Genomic DNA, 20,359 nt, shown 5'->3' with positions numbered 1-20,359 from the left:
AGCAATCAATATGCAGGATAAATAAATATTAACATTTTCGGGGATAAGGAAAAATATCTTCTTCTTCAACGATCCATTCTGCATATATTAGGATATATTTTGCCACGTTATCAAATTGATAATCAATATAATTTAATACTGATAAAAAGAATTGATTAGAGAAGATGCCATTTTTGATCGAATTTTGATAGCTCAATAATAACATTTCTGTTTGAAATTTGAATTTTATACACTTTTTCCAACTCAGTATACTGCGCGCCGATTATTTGTCGGTCCTAAAATACAGCTTTTGTCAGAACAGTCAATCCACATATTTAAATCAATAATTAATCGATTTAACTTTTGATATCAATTAGCATCCAATTTAAAGAATTTATTTCGAAAAATATATAAACTAAAAAAGAAAGTTTTCATTCAGAATCCCGTCGCGGCGCGCCGCACCTGCGCGGCGGGGGGCGCGCAGGCAGGTGTAGCCGGGTGCAGCACCGCCGGGGGGCAGCAATGGCCGCCGGTGGCGCAACTGGCGCAGTGGTGCGCCGCGAGTGACAGGTAACGCGACACGGTCCGTGCTCGAGCGCCGCAGCACATCATCCCCGGGGTGTCCGCGCGCGGATTTCGCGCGAGTGAATAGAATGCTCGTTCCCATCTGAGAGACAGGAAGCGGTAGAGGTAGAGAAGGAGAGGAACGAAAGTGTATAAACGTCGTGCGTGCGGTGCGTCGTGTGGTGTACGCGCGAAGAGAAGAGAGCCGAGATAGCGGGGCGAAAGATAGGGGAGAGAGCGGCGCGGCAAAACCCGCCACTGTACCCGGCGCCGGTGCGGGATGATCAAGGATATGGCGGACGATGAGGCCATACAGGCCACCAACGACGATGCGAGCGAGTGCAAGCGTTACGCGGTGCAGCTCGGCTACTGGTGCGACCCGTTCATCAGCCTGCTCGTCAAGCAGACCGCGAGGAAGCAGCCCGAGATCAATCGCGGCTACTACGCCAGAGTCAAGGGCATCGAGCTCTTCGTCGACAAGTTCCTCAAGGTGAGAGAGCGTCGGCGGCCGCCACGCATCCCCGGGGGAGAAGGTACCCCTTTTCGATTTTGGTTTTCCCTCCCTCCCCTCTTCCGCTCGCTTTTCGCGGTTCGGTCCCCGTTAGCGAGGAGGCCAACGTGGGGAGAACGGTTCCGTTCGAACGCGCGACGCTCCGGAAAAAGTCGCTCGTCCCCTCGCTGCACCTTCTGCACCCTCCGCGTCTCTTTCCGCCTCTCGCCGAGGTGCACACGCTGACTCAGGGGCGCGTTCATTTTTCGGTGGTATTTCCCGCACTCTATATCTTCCGTTTTATTCTCGTACATAAAAGATTCCGAGAGCGCGTGGGTCATTTATCACGAACGCGGAAGGGGCAGGAAGTGCAGCTGGCCCGCTCGCGGCGGGTATAACCTAGAACGCATGTCGGAAACAATCGGGATGATGGAGAAAGAGAGAGAGAGAGAGAAAACGAGGGAGGCAGCGGAAGGGGGAGGAGGGGGAATACAGCTGATCCGGGCGGCAGGGACGTGCCGTGGCGGAAACCTTGACCCGACGACGGCCGAGGCCCTGTCCTAATTCCCGTGAGATTCCCCGCTTCCATCGCGACGGCCAGCCGATATATAGGTCAACGAAAAACGCGCGGCGCGTGGCTTCATTCCCGAGAGGCTGGCGCCGGCCGCACGCACGCGTTGCGGAATTCGCCCGTTATAGCGGGACAAAAATATTCCCGTCCGGCGTAAAGCGGCCGACTGCGTTTTCCGCTTTTGAGCTGCTTGGCTCGTGCGCCGCGCTAAACCGCCGCGATGTATGTGTAATAATACATACGTGTACACACACGTATACATATATATAGATAGAGAGAGGGAGGGAATATCTTGGGAACATAAAAACGAAAAATCAATCATCTTCCGCAGGGCGAATAAAATGTAGCTCTAGTTTATTCGGGGAAATTAATGATAGCGTTTTACATGGAATAAAATATTGTCTTTTTTTAATTTATTATGTACTTTGCAACTATATTTGATTTGGTGTTACGAACATCCGTGTTTATATGAATTCATCTTTCCGTTCTAATTAGACAATAAATTAAGCGAGAGTTGGGATACACGCCCTTTGATTATTGGTTTTTTTTTTTTTAATAAAAATGATTTTTATTGCAAGAGAAGTTAAGATTCTGTCTCTAACTTTTATATCGTTGTGTAAATATATTGATTATTGTGTTCTCTTGATATCACCAGTTTCAAGGATGAATTTTCTTTTCTTTACACAGCTGTCTGGCGGTAAAGGTCAGATCATAAACTTGGGTGCTGGTTTTGACACTCTTTATTGGAGACTCAGGGAGGCGGGGAATAGCCCTGCGAACTTCATGGAGCTCGACTTTCCCAGCATAACCGCGAAGAAATGTTATCACATCAAGAAGCACAAGCAATTAATCGATATGCTAAACACCGAAGGTATTTTATCGTACGATATTCTTATTTCTATAGTCATCTGTGCGACGTGCCCGTTTCCTCATTTTACATACGCAACTGCGATCTTTCAGACGGAGAAATCCGATTTTCGACCACAGACCTGCACGCCGCGAATTATCATCTGGTTGGTACAGATCTGCGACACATAGCGGAGCTAAATAACAAATTGGCCCAAGCCGAAGTCAATTTCAATTTACCCACTATGTTCCTCGCAGAATGTGTTCTAGTATACGTAGACGCTAGCGCGACCTCGTCACTATTGAAATGGCTAGCGGGCAAGTTCCCGAACAGCCTCTTCGTCAGCTACGAACAGGTGAACATGAAGGACAAGTTCGGCCAGGTCATGTTGTCGAATCTCCGCAGCCGTGGGTGCTTATTGGCGGGCGTGGAGGATTGCGAGTCGTTAGAGACTCAACAGAGGCGGTAGGTATATCCTTTGCTCGGTATATCCGAACGGCGACGTTCGACGAGTCAAGTATAATTCAACTTGCAACTGTTGCAGCTTTACCATAAACAATTGGGAGGGCACGAGCGCGTGGACGATGGTGGATGTTTATGATTCACTGCCTGTAATGGATCGTAGTCGGATTGAGCACATAGAGATGCTGGACGAACGAGAGCTCCTCACCCAGCTGCTCCAGCACTACTGCATCGCCGTCGCTTGGAACGGACAAACATTTAAAAATCTGTCTATAGCACAGGGTTAGGTGTATCACCGCCTAACTCCTTCTCTCTATGTCTCTCTCGCGAGTTACTCCAGGTAATGACGTCATATAATTCGGGCTCGACGAGCCCACGTAAGTTACGTAATGCCCCGATCGACAGCAGATTAACTTTCTCAGATTGCGCTTAAGTACATCCCCGATTAATCGACGAGTTGAAATAGTCTACGTTGCGAGGAAGTAGTATCTTCGAATTAAAATGCTTTTAACTTTTCGCCTACGGAAATATTGTAATAATTTTTTTTTATATATAAACTTCGAGTATATTCTTCGTTCTTCGCCGAGTGCGTCTTGTATATGTCGCGAGTTGTTTAACGAGCGCTGCAAAGAGAAAGAGATTGCGATCGCGATGATCGAATCGCGTGAGATTCGTATGCGACTAGCTGGTTATGCGAACGGACAACACAAGTTCTTGCATCCTTTCGCAGACGATATTTCCAGTCATCCTAATTTTTACGTGCAACATATCTGAATTATGTGTTAATGTATAACGATTCTACCCTGCAAAGATCGTCTCGCTCTTCATTGCAGATTTATGTATAAAGTTTTACGGTCGTTATTATAATTATAGATTGCTATTGTTATATAGAGTCGTGGCCAAAGGGCGCGACGCGGTGCGCAGAGTAATTTATTATATTGCGAGATATATCATTGAGGATCATACCATTCAACTCATTACGTTTTTACCACCTTGCTTGTTATCCGAGTATTATGATTTCTTTATTTTAATAAGTGGAAGTCGTAGAGTTCGTGTTGATTGCGAAGGATATAATTTTCGTACATACAAAGATCCGCAAAATCCGCTCTTTTTATCTGCATTCTTCTACGATTTTCGCGCATAAACTGGAAACGCGTTCTCGCGCATGCAAGTAGTAAAATGTTGGGAAGACGTGTAGAAGGGTACAACTAAAAATACGCGGATCTATATTTTTAATCTTTCACCGCAAATATAAAGCTATTTTTCTGGAAAAAAAAAAACATTCGTACATAGTACTTCGATTTTACGAAAGTCTTAATATACATTATGATATTTAAGATATAATGTAAAATTATTCCTTACGCGCGCGATCCGATCCTTTTGCGTGTGTGTGTGTATGTGCGTGTGAGAGTGCGTTATATGTTAAAGATTACGATTTATTGAGTCGTGATAAGGCGATTAGTATTACGATGTAAGCGGTCAGTTTCGTACAGGTGCGTGTCTTGCGAGCCGCGCGGAGACAGAAATATATATATATATATATATATATATATATATATATATATATATATATATAAATGAGTGATTACTTAAAATAATAAAAGTAAATGTATGCAACGAAAGTAAGACTTTAAGTGTCGAGCGTGGTATTCTTGCGAAAGAATCGACGTGCGATGAGATACATTTGCGAACATCAGCCTGAAAGAGAATCGGCGACATGCGTTTGTAATTAAAAATGTCATTCGTTCGCTCGTAGATATCGAACTCGTAACAGTCTTAACCCTTGCTTGCGAAAAAAAAAGCAGAAAAGAAAACGCGCGCCGATGTTCTTCGATATACAAAATCCGACCGTTTTTTACGTTGTACAGGGAGACGCTTACGCTAGCACCAGTATTCCGCTTCTTTTCAACACCAATACGAAGAGTATGTTGCACTTAAGCAGGTCACATCGATATTCGGTGGTGAGGGATCGACAAAGATTTATTTTCATATTGAGGAATATCAGGGTGACGCATGCGTATTCGATCTAAGGATATAACGCGAGGAGATATCATAAGCTTTTACGAGACATTCGAATCAACCTTTTGTAGGTACAAAGTGCGTGACGTCTCTCTTGAGCAGAGCTCGGGACTTTATCGTCGCAGGTAAAACGAAGCGTGACCGCCGAGATTGTTTATCGAGTATCAGTGAAAGGGGCATTGATCGCTTTTCTGGAGTCTCTGACGGCCTACCGGATTGGAATAGTTTCTGTAAGCGGTATCGTATCGATGTACATACCCGATTTTGACGATCTCGCCTCAAGATACGAACGACGGTAACTTCTCGGTTCTGCTAACGAGCGAGTTTCTATAATAATCACGTTTTTTTTTTGCGTGTGTTTCTCGATACCGTTTCTTTCTCATACTTTTAGCGTTACGCGAGCAACGGTAACTTATTAGATTTAAGAGACGATGAGAAAGCAATGTGGATTCCACCGGTAAACTGCATGGATCCGCAGAAGGATGTTACGGGTGGTTCTTCGGTCTCTTTGCCCCTTCGACGAGTAAAATTACATACCTGGAGTAACGAACACGTATAAGAAAAAAAAAAGATAGTCAGATGTTCTATTTTTCTCAGAAGTTACAAAAAATTGCAGCCATTGTTACGATATCTATTAACGTTCGTAGATAAACCCCTGCCTCCGCCTCCCCTCGTCCGACATGTCGCCTTTGCACGTAGAGGAATAATCGAGACCTACCTACCTACCTACCTTTCGCGTTAGTTTCGTGTCACGTGTAAGTCATTCGAGGTAAAATTTGCTGATTTATTCGAGCGCTCGTTCATGTGTTCAAGTCGGCTTCAAGTTTGAGAATCAAAAAACTCTCTGAGAAGCAAAAACTTCTAGCAGTTAGCGCGTCTCTTTCGAGGCATTGTCGTGAGAATTCAAGCAAAGCACTGCCACTGTGAAAATTGAGTGAGATCTCAAAGCTCATTGAAACTCAGTGAATTTGCCATTTTCACGCGCACCTGTCGGCTCTTTGAGACGAAAAAGCGATTGCGACAAACCCGTTTAAGTTATCTTTGTAACAATTATACAGAGCGAGATCTTTTTTTCTGAATTTTTATTTAGGAATATGATACATACATTTTTTTATCAGTCGCGCGTTTAAGTTGAACTGATATTTTAATCGCGCAGTGCGATCATTATAACACTAATTTTTTTCAATTAAAAGCTGATAACTTTATTTAGTTCCAATAGACAACGAATTTTTCACTTCGCCAGAATTATTGCCTAAAAGCCGCGTATTTAAGAGGTTTGTTTTACGTAACTCATTATTTTGTTACATCGCACATTTGTAACATATTGCTACATCGCACAGAATAGAATTATCGTAATTCGCGATCAATTAAAAATGAGTGAGTCCGTAAGAATTAAATGAACTGCGAGAAATCGAGAATATACAAAGGTAATTTGATTCTTAAACTTGAGTAATGCGATAACGTTGTGCGAACAGTGCCGCGCTGCTTCATGTTTCTTCGCCTCGATTTCATTCTACATTACATTAATCTTATGTACGGATGTTGTACACCTTGAAAAAGAATAAGATATGAAATCTATATATATATATGGACATTCAGTGTGCTTCCACTGTCATTATGAACTGATAAGGTACGATGGAAAAATTGTGCATCTTTGTATTCGCATAATTGTGATATTGTTAAATTGTGCATTTAACGATTAGGAAAAACGAGCGGTCGGTTATTATAATTGATTGTAGCTTCCTGTTTGATATATTTCTTTCACGTGTCCCATGCTGAGGAGTTTCTTTAAGTGGGAAAAGAGAGCAGCTACACGATAATATTAAATTAAAATATTTTTAAATGTATAAAATAAGATATATAAATGTAATGACGGTACACTTCTCCCATTTAAAGTCTTTCATTTAATTTATTGTGTAAAAGACGACTTAACACGACTTTATTATTTCAACGAAACTGATGGATAAAATGAATAAACAGCATCTAAGAAAAGAAAAAACATCACAGATCGATCGTATTATTTGTATAGCTGTACATCTGGAATCGCCGTTTTTCGTGTAAAGAGGTATCAAGAGATATTAAAAATACATAATTTTCTATATATATCTTTAGATACACCTTATGCTTTACACCTTATTAAGTTTAACATTTGCATTGATCGCGTCCGTAGTTTACACGGAAAGTACATACAATTCATCACGAAGTCAACTTTACATTTGTACTATTATTTACATATTTTTATTTCTAGAAATTGCGAGATGAAGTATGAATTGTACGAAAGAATAATGAAATATTCAGCTTTTTCCTTCCACGGGGAAAGCAGTTTCTATTATCTCTTACATCTAGCGCGATAAACACTTAAGATCTGGATAAGTTATCTCTCATAAGATAAATTTATCATATCTTAAAAACCCAGCGGATTTGATTGTACGCATCCACTGACGTCGCATCATTCTTCGAAATTTTACTCAATTTACTGAAGATGCCCAATTGCTTGCTCGAACTGACCTGCTGTAGATTATATGCAGCGCGATTTGATGCGCTTGTAACAACAAATTGCATTAAGCAATCGTGTCTAGCAGTTACAAGATAAATTGTATATTCACATTATCGCTAGCAGGCTCAAATAATATTATATTAATATAATGACAGAAATTCGAGTCAATTATTCCTAAATTATTCCTAGTCAATCATCTGAAAGATACTTTTTAAATTAAATACTATCTATATGTTAATTCATTAGCTTTAGGAAATTATAAATAATAGTTACAGCAAATGCACTCGAAAGCCATTATTGATTCTGCTAGGATTTGAATAAAGAATAACATATTCATACCTCCGCGCACCAAGTTTGTGTCATTAATAATTCGTGTTCTGCGTTGGCAGATTCTTGTTCAACGACACAGTCGTCCTGCTTAGGACAACTGCCATTGAATACGTATCGAAAGCAGCCTGCGTGATCCTGTTGAGGATAAATTGCTCATCTACAATGCCTCGTCCGTATTTAATGAGCGACAGGACTCTATAACTTGGCCAAAGCTCTCCACGCTTTGCAATTATACATATATATTTTTATACAAATTTATATTCAACTGGAAAAATTCCAGCTTACGTTCGAATTATTATTTTCACCTTCGAGCAAAGCGCGGCACTTTCCGTCAATTTCGGATGTACCAAAATCCCAAAGGTAGGCGGCGATTTTACATTTTACCAATAACGCTCAGTATATTCATATTAATAAAATTAATATTAATTAGGAAAATTGACGAAAATGTATCAGAAAGCAAAATACATCCGTAAACAGTTTTACCTTGTACCTTATGCTCTGATGCGCGGCCAGAGTGATAGCGAGACCCAAATCGTGATAGCCACAAATCTCGACGATTCGAGCGTACTGAGTATTCGTCAATCCCAACCCGCTGAATTCCGTGGGCACTTGCAAACCGAATCCTCCCAAATCCCAAAGAGCGGCTGCGCCGTTTTCTCGTCCACGTACGCGTTCTGATCGTTTTTAGCCGCATCGTTTATTTTATTATCATCAAATAATGTCCGTAATTAAGAAATAAATTATTTGACAGCAATATGTCAATTTTCCTACTTTATTTGTTTATCTGAAATTTAGTATTCCTCTCATTGTGTAAAGGAATATTCCTTAGAATGTACAATACGCTTGATCTTTCAATTTTAGATGTTTAGAACCTATATATGAATTTGAGAACCGACGTTATTAACACATGGATCGAGTACTGCGCGTTAATATAAGTAAACAATATACATAACAGTTCCGGGTTCCCAGCGTCATAGTTTACATAACGTATATGCGTATACTTGACAAGACTTTCCGTGCCCGCGGGGCGCATTTCAAGGTCCACGTATGTCAGATGCACACGCTTTTTGTAACTAAAATTAATTTATTTTATATTTAAATTTTTTTTTGTTATTCTCACTTATAGTCATTTAATCAGATATGTATATTGTGAAAATTACATCGTGCCGATTATATCTTAACATCTTATTTATATTTTGTTTATACTTTTAATAGATATCATTAATCTATAATATATACTAAATATTTTTCAATTATTTTAATAATCTTCCTCTTTCAACATGTTTTATACCGTATCGTGGTAATGTCGATATCGCTCAGTTTGCAAGAATCAAGATTTTGTAATATTGTATGTGGCAAATAATTAAAATTTTTTTGTAAATATAATTAGGTACATATAATTTGTTCTTTTTTGTCGGCCTACATGCATGTTTAATACAGTGACTTACGTATATTAACAATTATTATAGGTATTTTATTATTTAATGATCAATAATGTATTTTGTAATTTAATAATCAATTATATGTATTATGTAATGATCAACATCAACCCTGATTGGATGATTGTTCTGCGTGCAAATGTCTTCATTTAATTTTAACAATATGATAGTAGTGAGTAAATAGATACTGCGTACTACATACATTATACATACACATATTATTAGTGATTTTATAATAAAAAATGCGTATAAAAGGAAACCTCAACGATTTCATCGTCACGGGAAGTCTTTCAGTGTAATTCTACGCAAGAAAAAAGTGGGGAACGGTCTTGGTTTAGAAAAAATAGCAAATTAAAGTTTTTACAATTTTAATACTCTTTTTATGTTTTATGTATTATGTATTATGTATTATGTAACATTATAGTTCTAAGAAAGAGAAGCAATTTGCTGATATGTGTACTCTATCTATACACACATATAAGTAAATTACTTTCCTTAGTACTGAAGAAATAACATATTATTACAGCATATACCTATAAACTTTAATGTCAAACTTGAATTTGTTGTATCTTTTAAACTAATACCGCCCCCCACTTTTTTCTCACGTAGAATTACTCAGAAGGACCTCCCCTATAACATATTTAAGTGGCAATAAAATCGATGAAATTCGGCATTTTATACACATTTACCGATTCTATATCTCCTTTAATCTTTTTCTATAATTGTACAGCTAAGTTATCGACATGTCAACGTAATTGCCAGCCCGTTACGCAAAGTACAAACACCAGTTATCTTAAAATGAGGAGGGGATCGAAGAATCCTATACATCCTCAGTCTTTCTTGATTCAGTCGGTACTAGAATCTGATTGAAAGACCACACGAGTAGCGCAACTATGTTAAGTAGTGTCGTTTTGTTTGTTTGTTGTATCTTAACGGGTGATCTCGTGACAGCGTCGAAACCAATGTCGATTTTAGTGATAGCGACTCTTCCGTCGCCTAGTCACCATGTCTGGACGGAGCATTTGGTTAAAGGATTGCTTCGTAAAGGCCATCATGTACATGTAGCGAGCATACAGGAGACTAAGATTAAAGGAATACTCGGGCAGAATTTGACATACGCCGTAAGTAAATGTTATGAGATTCGAAGACATTCGCCTGAGAGACGTTACACTACCGCTCAAAGATATTGGCCGCTTTAAAGAAATTAATTTAGACATGAGTTTATTAATAAAATTATAATGAAAAGACTAATAATTTGCTACATATGTTTTTATTGTATACGTAGTTACATGTTATTTAAATAATGTTAAACAATAATTTGACAAGAATATAACATTATTTTAAATTTTCGCGTCATTAAGATGTTCACGTTTTTTTATTACAACCATACAGAAATTTGGCATCCTGTCGATTAATTTTGTAATTGATTTTGGTTTCTAAATACACCAACGTGATGATCTCGAAAAATGTATTTATTATTTCAGATTTTCTGTACGCAAAATAATTACATGAAATTAGGAAGTAAGGACCAACATAGCATTAGTTTTGTGTAAGTTAACAATAAGTATACGTAACATTAATCTCCGCTGCACTTTAAACCATTTACTGCAAAAAACTAAAATTTTTTCCCATTTTTTCTGGGATGGTAAATACCTTTGAGCGGTAGTATAAATCGATTATTTAAAATTTATATATATGATAAATATAAAAAAATATAACTTTCCTATTTTAAAATATTGTTTTTTATTTTATTATACATATAAAATTAATATATAACTGTTTTTTGAGATAATTTAACGCATTTTCGTATGTCCTCTCCTGTAAAGCGAAGAGTACTTATTATTTTCAGGTTTTCGATGGTGTAATGGAAACTATTGAACAATCTGAGGATTATAATTTAGCTGAATGGGAACAGTACAGTGTACTTTATATGATAAAGTTTCAGTATCAGTGGGGCATAGGCGGATGTCAGACAGTGATAAGAACTAAAGGGGCGAGAGAACTCTTGGAAATGGTTAAAACTGTCGAGTTTGACGTTATAGTGCACGACATTACTTTAGCTCAATGTTTCTACGGATTGTGGGAGGTAGGGCAATCTATAGTATTAGCGAAGTGTATAGTAATTGTTTAGTCTAGCTTTTAAATTGCAAGCGACTTAGCAAAGTTGCCTTATAAATCAAAGTGTGTTTTCAAGCGTAGCAAATTGAAAATCATTCTTAATCATTCGTTATTTAGTTCAAAACGATGTTGAAATATGATGCTTTATTGTGAATGTCTTTAATACACAAAATGCGTAAAAATGCATGAAAAATTTTGTGCCACTCTCTATACAAATAAAAGGATAACAACCGGGAAGTTACTGAAACTGTGGGTCTATTTTCTATTGCTACACTGGCTGTACATACTAGTTCGAGAAGTGTACAATGTGTACATATACATTGAAGCAGGAGAAACGTACATATGAGACCCTCATGCTTTAGTGTATGTAGGGTTCTTGAACTTGACAGCCGGTGCAGCAATAAAAAAAAGATACCCTGTATAAACCCTTGTCCCCACGATTCCGGAAATTACTCCGAGATCTATAGGGCCACTTCGACCAACGCCGATTAACTTTAATCGACGATTAACTTAATCAGCAGTGTCGCCAACAACAAGATATTTGTCGTTGTGTATGTCGTTCTTAACCAATCTTTTCAAATATTATACTACTTCTCTTTAATTTGAATAAAGGTGTTTTGATTTTTATTTAAAATATCAACGAAAAAGTGTTTATGTAACATGGATAGAATTATTAAATTTTTATTATTTAATGAATACGAGGGTTATGATCTTCCAATAAGAAGGAATCGACGAAAATCACGTATAATCAGGCCACGTATAAATTATTTAGAAATTTTTGTCATTTTAAAAGAAGATCTGCAATATTAAAGGAAAACTTTAACATGATATTAGAAAAAATTTATGTTGAATTACAACATAAAACTAATCGGTATGTATATTTTAAAATTATATATATATATATATATATACACATATATATATATAATTTATTATATATTATATATATATATATATTTATATACATAATATATAATAAATTATATATTATATATTATATATATATATTATAAATTTTTTCTAATATCATGTTAAAGTTTTCCTTTGATATTGCAAATCTTCTTTTAAAATGATCATCATCAAAAATTTCTAAATAATTTATACGTGGCCTGATTATACGTGGTTTTCGTCGATTCCTTATTCTTATTGGAAGATCATAACCCTCGTATTCATCAAATAATAAAAAATTAATAATTCTATCCATGTTACATAAACACGTTTTCGTAGATATTTTAAATAAAAATCGAAACACCTTTATTCAAATTAAAGAAAAGTAGTATAATATTTGAAAAGATTGGTTAAGAACGACATACACAACGACAAATATCTTGTTGTTGGCGACACTGCTGATTGAGTTAATCGTTGATTAAAGTTAATCGGCGTTGGTCGAAGTGGCCCCTAGGACGAAGAAAGAAATTGACACACGATCACATTTGAACATTTCAGCCAATTAACTAATATTCATGTTGGTCAATTCTTTCTCCGTCCGAGATCTCGGCGATTTCTAGCGTCGTGGACACAAGGCTGTAAACTGTGTAACATGAGTAGACAAACCGGAATGAGTTAAACCTTATATATACTATAGAAGAAATAAGTCATTCTTATTAGCACATAGTTTAAAAAGGGTATACATGTATAAAACTTACAAAAACAAATATTGTACAAAACATTTAAGAATTTGACTGGTTGCAATATATTGTTGCGTTTGGAGATTTTTACCTGCAATCTCGGCACTCTTGCACTCTTATAAATAATTGAGAATCATTATTGCAATAATAAACCTCGTACTAGCTTTAACAAATGTAAAATAATACATGGAAATAATAGTCGCAGAACTAAATACACTACTTTCGCGTAAAGCGATAGTTTGTTTTTATACAAATAATATATTATTTTTACATTATCTGCAAATAAAATAACGGGCTAGTTCTGCAAAATAGTACTTAATTTATTATTTTATTTCGTTTATTTATTACAAAATAACAGCTATTTAGTTTTAGCACTTTCTATTGTCTGTAAGTATTGTTTTTCAGGTTGCTAAAGGTAAGCCACCCGTAGTAGGCTATGTTCCATTTGGTGCTGCACCTTGGCTCAAAGATTATGTCGGTGGTCCAAGTTATCCGACTGTTCGGCCCTACCCTGCGTCCATTGTGAAACCCGATGGTTTATGGCTGAGAGCATGGAATGCTTTATATTACATTGTGGATGACCTCATACGAGATTATTATTATTCACCTATTATTCAACAACTTACTGAGGAATATTTAGGTCATGCAATCAGACCATTACATGAAATAGAAAAAGACAGAATTAATATAGTACTAATCAATACTCATCCTGCGCTCGAGCCTGCGATCCCATTGCCACCGAACACTCTCGAGATTGCAGGACTGAATGCCCAGGCCATAGAACCAATTGCCGGCGAGATAGTCACGACGTATCCTGAGGTGAGAGAAATTATACTTGTTACTTGAAAAGCGCAATTTAGCAAAAATTGCAATAAGAATATTAGCAAAAAAAATGGTGTATATATGTATACTAAAATAGAATTTTAACGAAACCCCAGTTTGTTATATATTATTATCTATATTCGAAGATTACCGCACTAGAACCCATCATTCCTCTTGTGTTGCACAGATTTTTCCGTTCTATTCAACATATTCCCAGTAACCAAAATGTTAGTAATATGCGCACAAATTGGCAGCAAATTTGATTAGAATCCACACTAATATGGACAGCTTTGCTAATAATTAAGCCATTGAACGAATAAAATGACATCGTTATGAGATCTAGACTGCTTCCAGCGAGACTTTGAAGACTTAAACTATTTTTTTCTTTAATACTACCACTATTATTTGCAAAAATATATGACTGATGACCCGGAATATAGGCCCGGAATATATAGCCCAAAATCTTTATAAAAATAGGCGAAATTCTTAATTGTTTATCTTGGTTGTAAAAAATACTGTTCTAAATTCGCGGAATTTTAAATAAACAGTTAGATCAAGACAAACCTTTAATCTTGTTTTTATTAAATCGATAATTTTTTGTATACTTCCAAAATGAGAATTTTGCATACGTTTAATTCACATAAAATGTGCATATATTTGTAAGTAGGTATAAATAATGTCTAAAAGACTTACGTTGTAAAGACGTCTTTTAGCCATGGATGCTGTCTAAGAATACATATTTATAAAAACATTTTAAATATGCTATTTTCAACATCTTTATAATTGAACAAATAGCTATATATAACATAATATAATATAATTTTTATTCATTAATTAATAATTAATTAATTTCTATAATGATCAGTAAATTGCAAGCAAAAGATACTTAAATATTGCGCGGCATATTGCTAAATGTAAAAAAACTTAAAAAATATTTTTTACAATAATATTCTATTTTTAATAACTTACGGAAATAACTTATGGTTGTATAAATTTGATTTAAAGATAATATATAATCTGCTTAGATATAATCCACATGAAAATGTATCGGTTACTTACGATTACGTCTTGGCATTAAAATACATATTTTTGCATAAATTATATTATCAAAATACTTAGTTTGCCATTATTTTGCAGGATGTGCGCGTATTTCTTGACGGAGCAAAAAATGGAGCTATCGTAATATCGTTAGGAACAAATGTTAAATGGAAAATGATCGGCCTAGACAAGGTTGAAACTGTTATACTGGCTCTGTCGAAACTGAAGCAACGAGTCCTATGGAAACTAGATATCGAAGTGCCATTTAAAATACCGAACAATGTAATGATTGTGAAATGGATGCCGCAAAGCCTAGTTTTATGTACGTTTCCCAATTTTTAGAAAAATACGAGAAACATGAGACCCGATATATATTTTCTCGTAATATTTACATATAATTAATCATTGCTTTTCGTATGTTCTCTTATCAACTGAAAAATTCTTATAATTAAGTTTAAGATTTCATTAATAACAATCAGGATGTTTATAAAATTTGAGTTTTAAATATATTATTAATTATTATAATACCATTTTCTTAAAAATAGCATTGAGTAAAATAAAATGTATAATTGTGAGAATTATTTACTTTTACGTAATACTGATTCGAGTCTCAATAATTGTTATCACCAGTATTTTAGTAAAATATTGCGGAAGATATGAAAACATTGTATATAATATACATAAATATTTTGTGCGTTAAACAGTTCTTGACTAATTACAGTAAAACTCCATCTTGAAAATAAATGCGGTATAAGGAAATTAGTTTTTGTTGCATTAATTGTTATCTCATCAATAATGTCTGAACAATTTTTTTTTAATAGTTTTTTCATCTAACAATAAGACAATTTCAGTTTTCAATAATTATAATTATATTTTATAATCTCTTTATAATAAGACAGTAATTTTTATTACAATAAAAAAACTCGTTTTTTGTTTAAAAATAATGCACAGGCGAGAAAACGATTGATTGAAAAGCCCATCACATTTAATTTATCACGCACATTAATCGGCATGTACAGCTAATTAAATGTTTGTATCAATGTGAGATTTCCATCCATGTTCATCATAATAATTAAAATTAAATTGTTTTTATAATCTATTTTTATGTTTAGCTCATAAAAATGTAAGAGCAATCTGGACGCATGGTGGTCTTCTCAGTACTCAGGAAAACATTTGGAAAGGTGTACCAATGATCGTAATGCCTTTTTTTTTGGATCAAAAATTCAATACAGAAATATTAGTAGCTAAAGGCGTTGGCATATATTTGGACATTCAAATTTTGTCCACGCAGTCCATATTACACGCAGTTGAAGAAATAGTTTACAATGAAAGGTATCATGTTTCGATCATATTTTATTATCATTAATATTACTTATACAGTAAATTAACAACAGAGTGATATTTTAAATAATGTCTAAGCTCTAATGTTTAATATAATCGATTTATAAATTTTTGTAAAAACAATTGTTTATAATAGATTATGAAAAAATAGATTATAAAATTTGGCTTTCCTATTTATACATAACATCTCGTCATATTTAGCTTTTTCTTTAATAAAGATGCGTAATTTTTGTATTACATTATTAATAGTGAAACATTTTTTGGTACAGTTATACAAAAAACATGAAACAATTGTCCACCGAATTTCGGGATCGGCCAATACCACCATTAGATTTAGCTGTTTGGAGCATTGAATACACCGTCCGCCATCCAAATCTAACTTTAGCAACGCCGTTGAAATTTCAGAGTTGGGTGGAACGAAATCAGATCGACGTCTACGCATTATTGTTACTTATTTTCTTCACGATATTGTTAAATATATTCTTTGTAATTAAGTTATCGATTAATGTTTTTTATAATCATATATACACCAAATTACGCAAGAGCAAACAAGCGTAAATCATTAGAAATATTAACAGACATTGCGTGCAGTAATATTAATGTTTAATGTAAAAGAAGTAAAATATTAATGTAGATATAAAAAATGTTATAATTGCATTGATATTATAATTATATATTAATAAATTATGCTATATTAAATTGTAAAATAAATCAAAACTATGTGGTAAATATTAGAAACGTTTAATACAATATTTTATGTATAAAACCTTTTTTTTGGCAGTAAGTAAGGTAATACTTATAGTGTTTAACAAAATTTATATCCAAACATTTACGCAAATATAAATAACTTTCAAAATTCTCTTAATTTAAATGTAAAAAGACATCCGTTTGTTTGCTTGAGTTTCTTAAACATTTTTGTTGCTCACCGCTATCTTTTCAAAGATAATTTTTTTCAGCGTTTACCTCGAGAAATCTCTGTTTCGATCTCAATAATAAAATTGTAAGAGTAGCTGTGTCTGTAAGTTTTGAATTATACCAAAATATTTATGTAGCTGTGTAATTTTTGAATTTCAAAAACTGCCTATTACGAATATATAAGTAACATACTTCATCTATATATGTTGTTCAGAACTGTCAAAAAACTTAAAATATTGTAACTATTTATTTATAGTATTATTTCATTATTATTTGCTTCGGAAGAATATTGTGGGGAGAACACGATAACTAGGGCCCCTTGATTTGACTGTGGTTTCTGCGAGTATTTTTTACGCTGAACAAAAAATTATATAGGTCTTATAGGGCTAACTGCTTTAGTTTCCGAGATATGCACTTATGTCCATTTCTACCAATGTAGATTAACTACTTCAATTTCGGTTTAACTTACTTTTCATTTCTTTCTACTTCTAAGAATTAAAGAATCTACATTGGTACAGAAATAGATATAAGTGTAATTATATTAATTTTTTCACAAAAAAAGTAAAAAAGCGCCAAGCATACGCGCTATGTGCTTCCACTGTCACTATGAACTGATAAGATACGATAAGACACGATTGGAAAATTGTGCATCTTTGTATTCGCATAATTGTGATATTGTTAAATTGTGCATTTAACGATTAGAAAAAACGATCGGCTACGATAATATTAAATTGAAATATATTTAAATGTATAAAATAAGATATATATATATGTATGACGGTACACTTCTCCCATTTAAAGTTCTTCATTGAATTTATTGTGTGAAAGACTACTTAACACGGTGTAATTTATTAAAATTATTTTTTCAACGAAACTAATGGATATATAAAATGAATAAACACCATCTAAGAAAAGAAAAACGTCAGATCGATCGTATTATTTGTATAGCTGTACACATCTGGAATCGCCGTTTTTCGTGTAAAGAGGTATAAAGAGATATTAAAAATACATAATTTTCTATATATACCTTTAGATACACCTTATGCTTTACACCTTATTAAGTTTAACATTTGCATTGATCGCTTCCGTAGTTTTCACGGAAAGTACATACAATTCATCACGAAGTTAACATTTGTATTTTACATATTTTTATTTCTAGAAATTGCCAGATGAAATATGAATTCGAAAGAATAACAAAATATTCAGCTTTTTCCTTCCACGGGGAAAGCAGTTCCTATTATCCCTTATATCTAGCGCGATAAAAACTTAAGATTTGGATAAGTTATCTCTTATAAGATAAATTTATCATATCTTAAAAACCCAGCGGATTTGATTGTACGCATTCACCGACTTCGCATACATTCTTCGAAATTTTACTCAATTTACTGAAGATGCCCAATTGCTTGCTCGAACTGACCTGCTGTAGATTATATGCAGCGCGATTTGATGCGCTTGTAACAACAAATTGCATTAAGCAATCGTGTCTAGCAGTTACAAGATAAATTGTATATTCACATTATCGCTAGCAGGATCAAATAATATTAATATAATGACAGAAATTCGAGTCAATTATTCCTAAATTATTCCTAGTCAATCATCTGAAAGATACTTTTTAAATTAAATACTGTCTATATGTTAATTCATTAGTTTTAGGAAATTATAAATAATAGTTACAGCAAATGCACTCGAAAGCCATTATTGATCCTGCTAGAATTTGAATAAAGAATAACATATTCATACCTCCGCGCACCAAGTTTGTGTCATTAATAATTCGTGTTCTGCGCTAGGCAGATTCTTGTTCAACGACACAGTCGTCCTGCTTAGGACAACTGCCATTGTATACGTATCGAAAGCAGCCTGCGTGATCCTGTTGAGGATAAATTGCTCATCTACAATGCCTCGTCCATATTTAATGAGACAGGACTCTATAACTTGGCCAAAGCTCTCCACGCTCTGCAATTATACATATATATTTTTATAGAAATTTATATTTAACTGAAAAAGTTCCAGCTTACGTTCGAATTATTATTTTCACCTTCGAGCAAAGCGCGGCACTTTCCGTCAATTTCGGATGTACCAAATTCCTAAAGATAGGCGGCGATTTTACATTTTACCAATAACGCTCAGTATATTCATATTAATGAAATTAATACTAATTAGGAAAATTGACAAAAATGTATCAGAAAGCAAAATACATCCGTAAACAGTTTTACCTTGTACCTTATGCTCTGATGCGCGGCCAGAGTGATAGCGAGACCCAAATCGTGATAGCCACAAATCTCGACGATTCGAGCGTACTGAGTATTCGTCAATCCCAACCCGCCGAATTCCGTGGGCACTTGCAAACCGAATCCTCCCAAATCCCAAAGAGCGGCTGCCATTTTCTCGTCCACGTATACGCGTTCTGATCGTTCTTAGCCGCATCGTTTATTTTATTATCATCAAATAATGTCAGTAATTAAAAAATAAATTATTTGACAGCAATATGTCAATTTTCCTCCTTTTTGTTTATCTGAAATTTAGTATTCCTCTCATTGTGTAAAGGAATATTCCTTAGAATGTACAATACGCTTCTTGATCTTCCAATTTTATATGTTTAGAACCTATGAATTTGAGACCCGACGTCATTAACAAATATGGATCGAGTACTGCGCGTTAATATAAGTAAACAAATACATAACAGTTCCAGGTTCCCAGTGTCATAGTTTACATGAGGTATGCGTATACTTGACAAGATTCTCGTGCCCGCGGGACACATTCCAAGGTCCACGTATGTCAAACGCACACGCTTGTAACTAAAATTAATTTATTTTATATTTAAATTTTTTTATTATTCTCACTTATAGTCATTTAATCAGATAATATGTATATTGTGAAAATTGCATCGTGCCGATTATATCTTAACATCTTATTTATATTTTGTTTATACTTTTAATAGATATCATTAATCTATAATATATACTAAATATTTTTCAATTATTTTAATAATCTTTCTCTTTCAACATGTTTTATACCGTATCGTGGTAACGTCGATATCGCTCAGTCTGCAAGAATCAAGATTTTGTAATATTGTATGTGGTAAATAATTAAAATTTTTTGTAAATATAATTAGGTTCATATAATTTGCTCTTTTTTGTCGGCCTACATGCATGTTTAATACAGAGACTTACGTATATTAACAATTATTATAGGTATTTTATTATTTAATGATCAATAATGTATTATGTAACTTAATAATCAATTATGTATTATGTAATGATCAACACTGATTGGATGATTGTTCTGCATGCAAATGTCTT

At 34.8% G+C, this 20,359-nt stretch overlaps 2 protein-coding genes and 1 long non-coding RNA gene across 3 annotated transcripts; 2 read left to right on the top strand and 1 right to left on the bottom strand.

The window, feature by feature from the left end:
* The first annotated feature begins 487 nt into the window (after nt 1–487).
* LOC139819916 (leucine carboxyl methyltransferase 1) lies at nt 488–7,035 on the top strand. The gene is made up of 4 exons (XM_071789695.1): nt 488–1,033; nt 2,292–2,475; nt 2,565–2,916; nt 2,996–7,035. The coding sequence occupies exons 1-4, from the start codon at nt 824–826 to the stop codon at nt 3,198–3,200; spliced, it is 951 nt and encodes a 316-aa protein (XP_071645796.1). The 5' UTR covers nt 488–823; the 3' UTR covers nt 3,201–7,035.
* Nucleotides 6,941–8,110, bottom strand: LOC139819920 (uncharacterized). Its single transcript, XR_011733847.1, has 2 exons — nt 7,769–8,110; nt 6,941–7,626 (listed from the first exon to the last, which is right to left on the bottom strand). It is a non-coding gene; the product is annotated as an uncharacterized lncRNA (long non-coding RNA).
* Nucleotides 8,111–9,673: 1,563 nt separating this feature from the next.
* LOC139819913 (UDP-glycosyltransferase UGT5-like) lies at nt 9,674–18,080 on the top strand. Its single transcript, XM_071789692.1, has 6 exons — nt 9,674–10,319; nt 11,048–11,284; nt 13,350–13,763; nt 14,904–15,126; nt 15,917–16,136; nt 16,415–18,080. Exons 1-6 carry the CDS (start codon nt 10,092–10,094, stop codon nt 16,701–16,703), a joined length of 1,611 nt encoding a protein of 536 aa, XP_071645793.1. The 5' UTR covers nt 9,674–10,091; the 3' UTR covers nt 16,704–18,080.
* Nucleotides 18,081–20,359: the final 2,279 nt, after the last annotated feature.

Source organism: Temnothorax longispinosus, chromosome 10, assembly GCF_030848805.1.
Source record: "Temnothorax longispinosus isolate EJ_2023e chromosome 10, Tlon_JGU_v1, whole genome shotgun sequence".
NCBI lineage: Eukaryota > Metazoa > Arthropoda > Insecta > Hymenoptera > Formicidae > Temnothorax > Temnothorax longispinosus.
The sequence above is the reverse complement of the archived record's forward strand: the minus strand, read 5'-3'. Positions and strand labels throughout refer to the sequence as shown.

What these genes read in the sequence shown, in the direction of transcription:
- LOC139819916 (XM_071789695.1), top strand. Translation starts at nt 824, where the DNA reads ATGATCAAGGATATGGCGGACGATGAGGCCATACAGGCCACCAACGAC. An exon ending in TCGTCGACAAGTTCCTCAAG is followed by an intron (nt 1,034 to 2,291) that starts GTGAGAGAGCGT and finishes TTCTTTACACAG; the next exon opens with CTGTCTGGCGGTAAAGGTCA. An exon ending in CGATATGCTAAACACCGAAG is followed by an intron (nt 2,476 to 2,564) that starts GTATTTTATCGT and finishes GCGATCTTTCAG; the next exon opens with ACGGAGAAATCCGATTTTCG.
- LOC139819913 (XM_071789692.1), top strand. Translation starts at nt 10,092, where the DNA reads ATGTTAAGTAGTGTCGTTTTGTTTGTTTGTTGTATCTTAACGGGTGAT. An exon ending in GCCGCAAAGCCTAGTTTTAT is followed by an intron (nt 15,127 to 15,916) that starts GTACGTTTCCCA and finishes TTTTATGTTTAG; the next exon opens with CTCATAAAAATGTAAGAGCA. An exon ending in GAAATAGTTTACAATGAAAG is followed by an intron (nt 16,137 to 16,414) that starts GTATCATGTTTC and finishes TTTTTGGTACAG; the next exon opens with TTATACAAAAAACATGAAAC.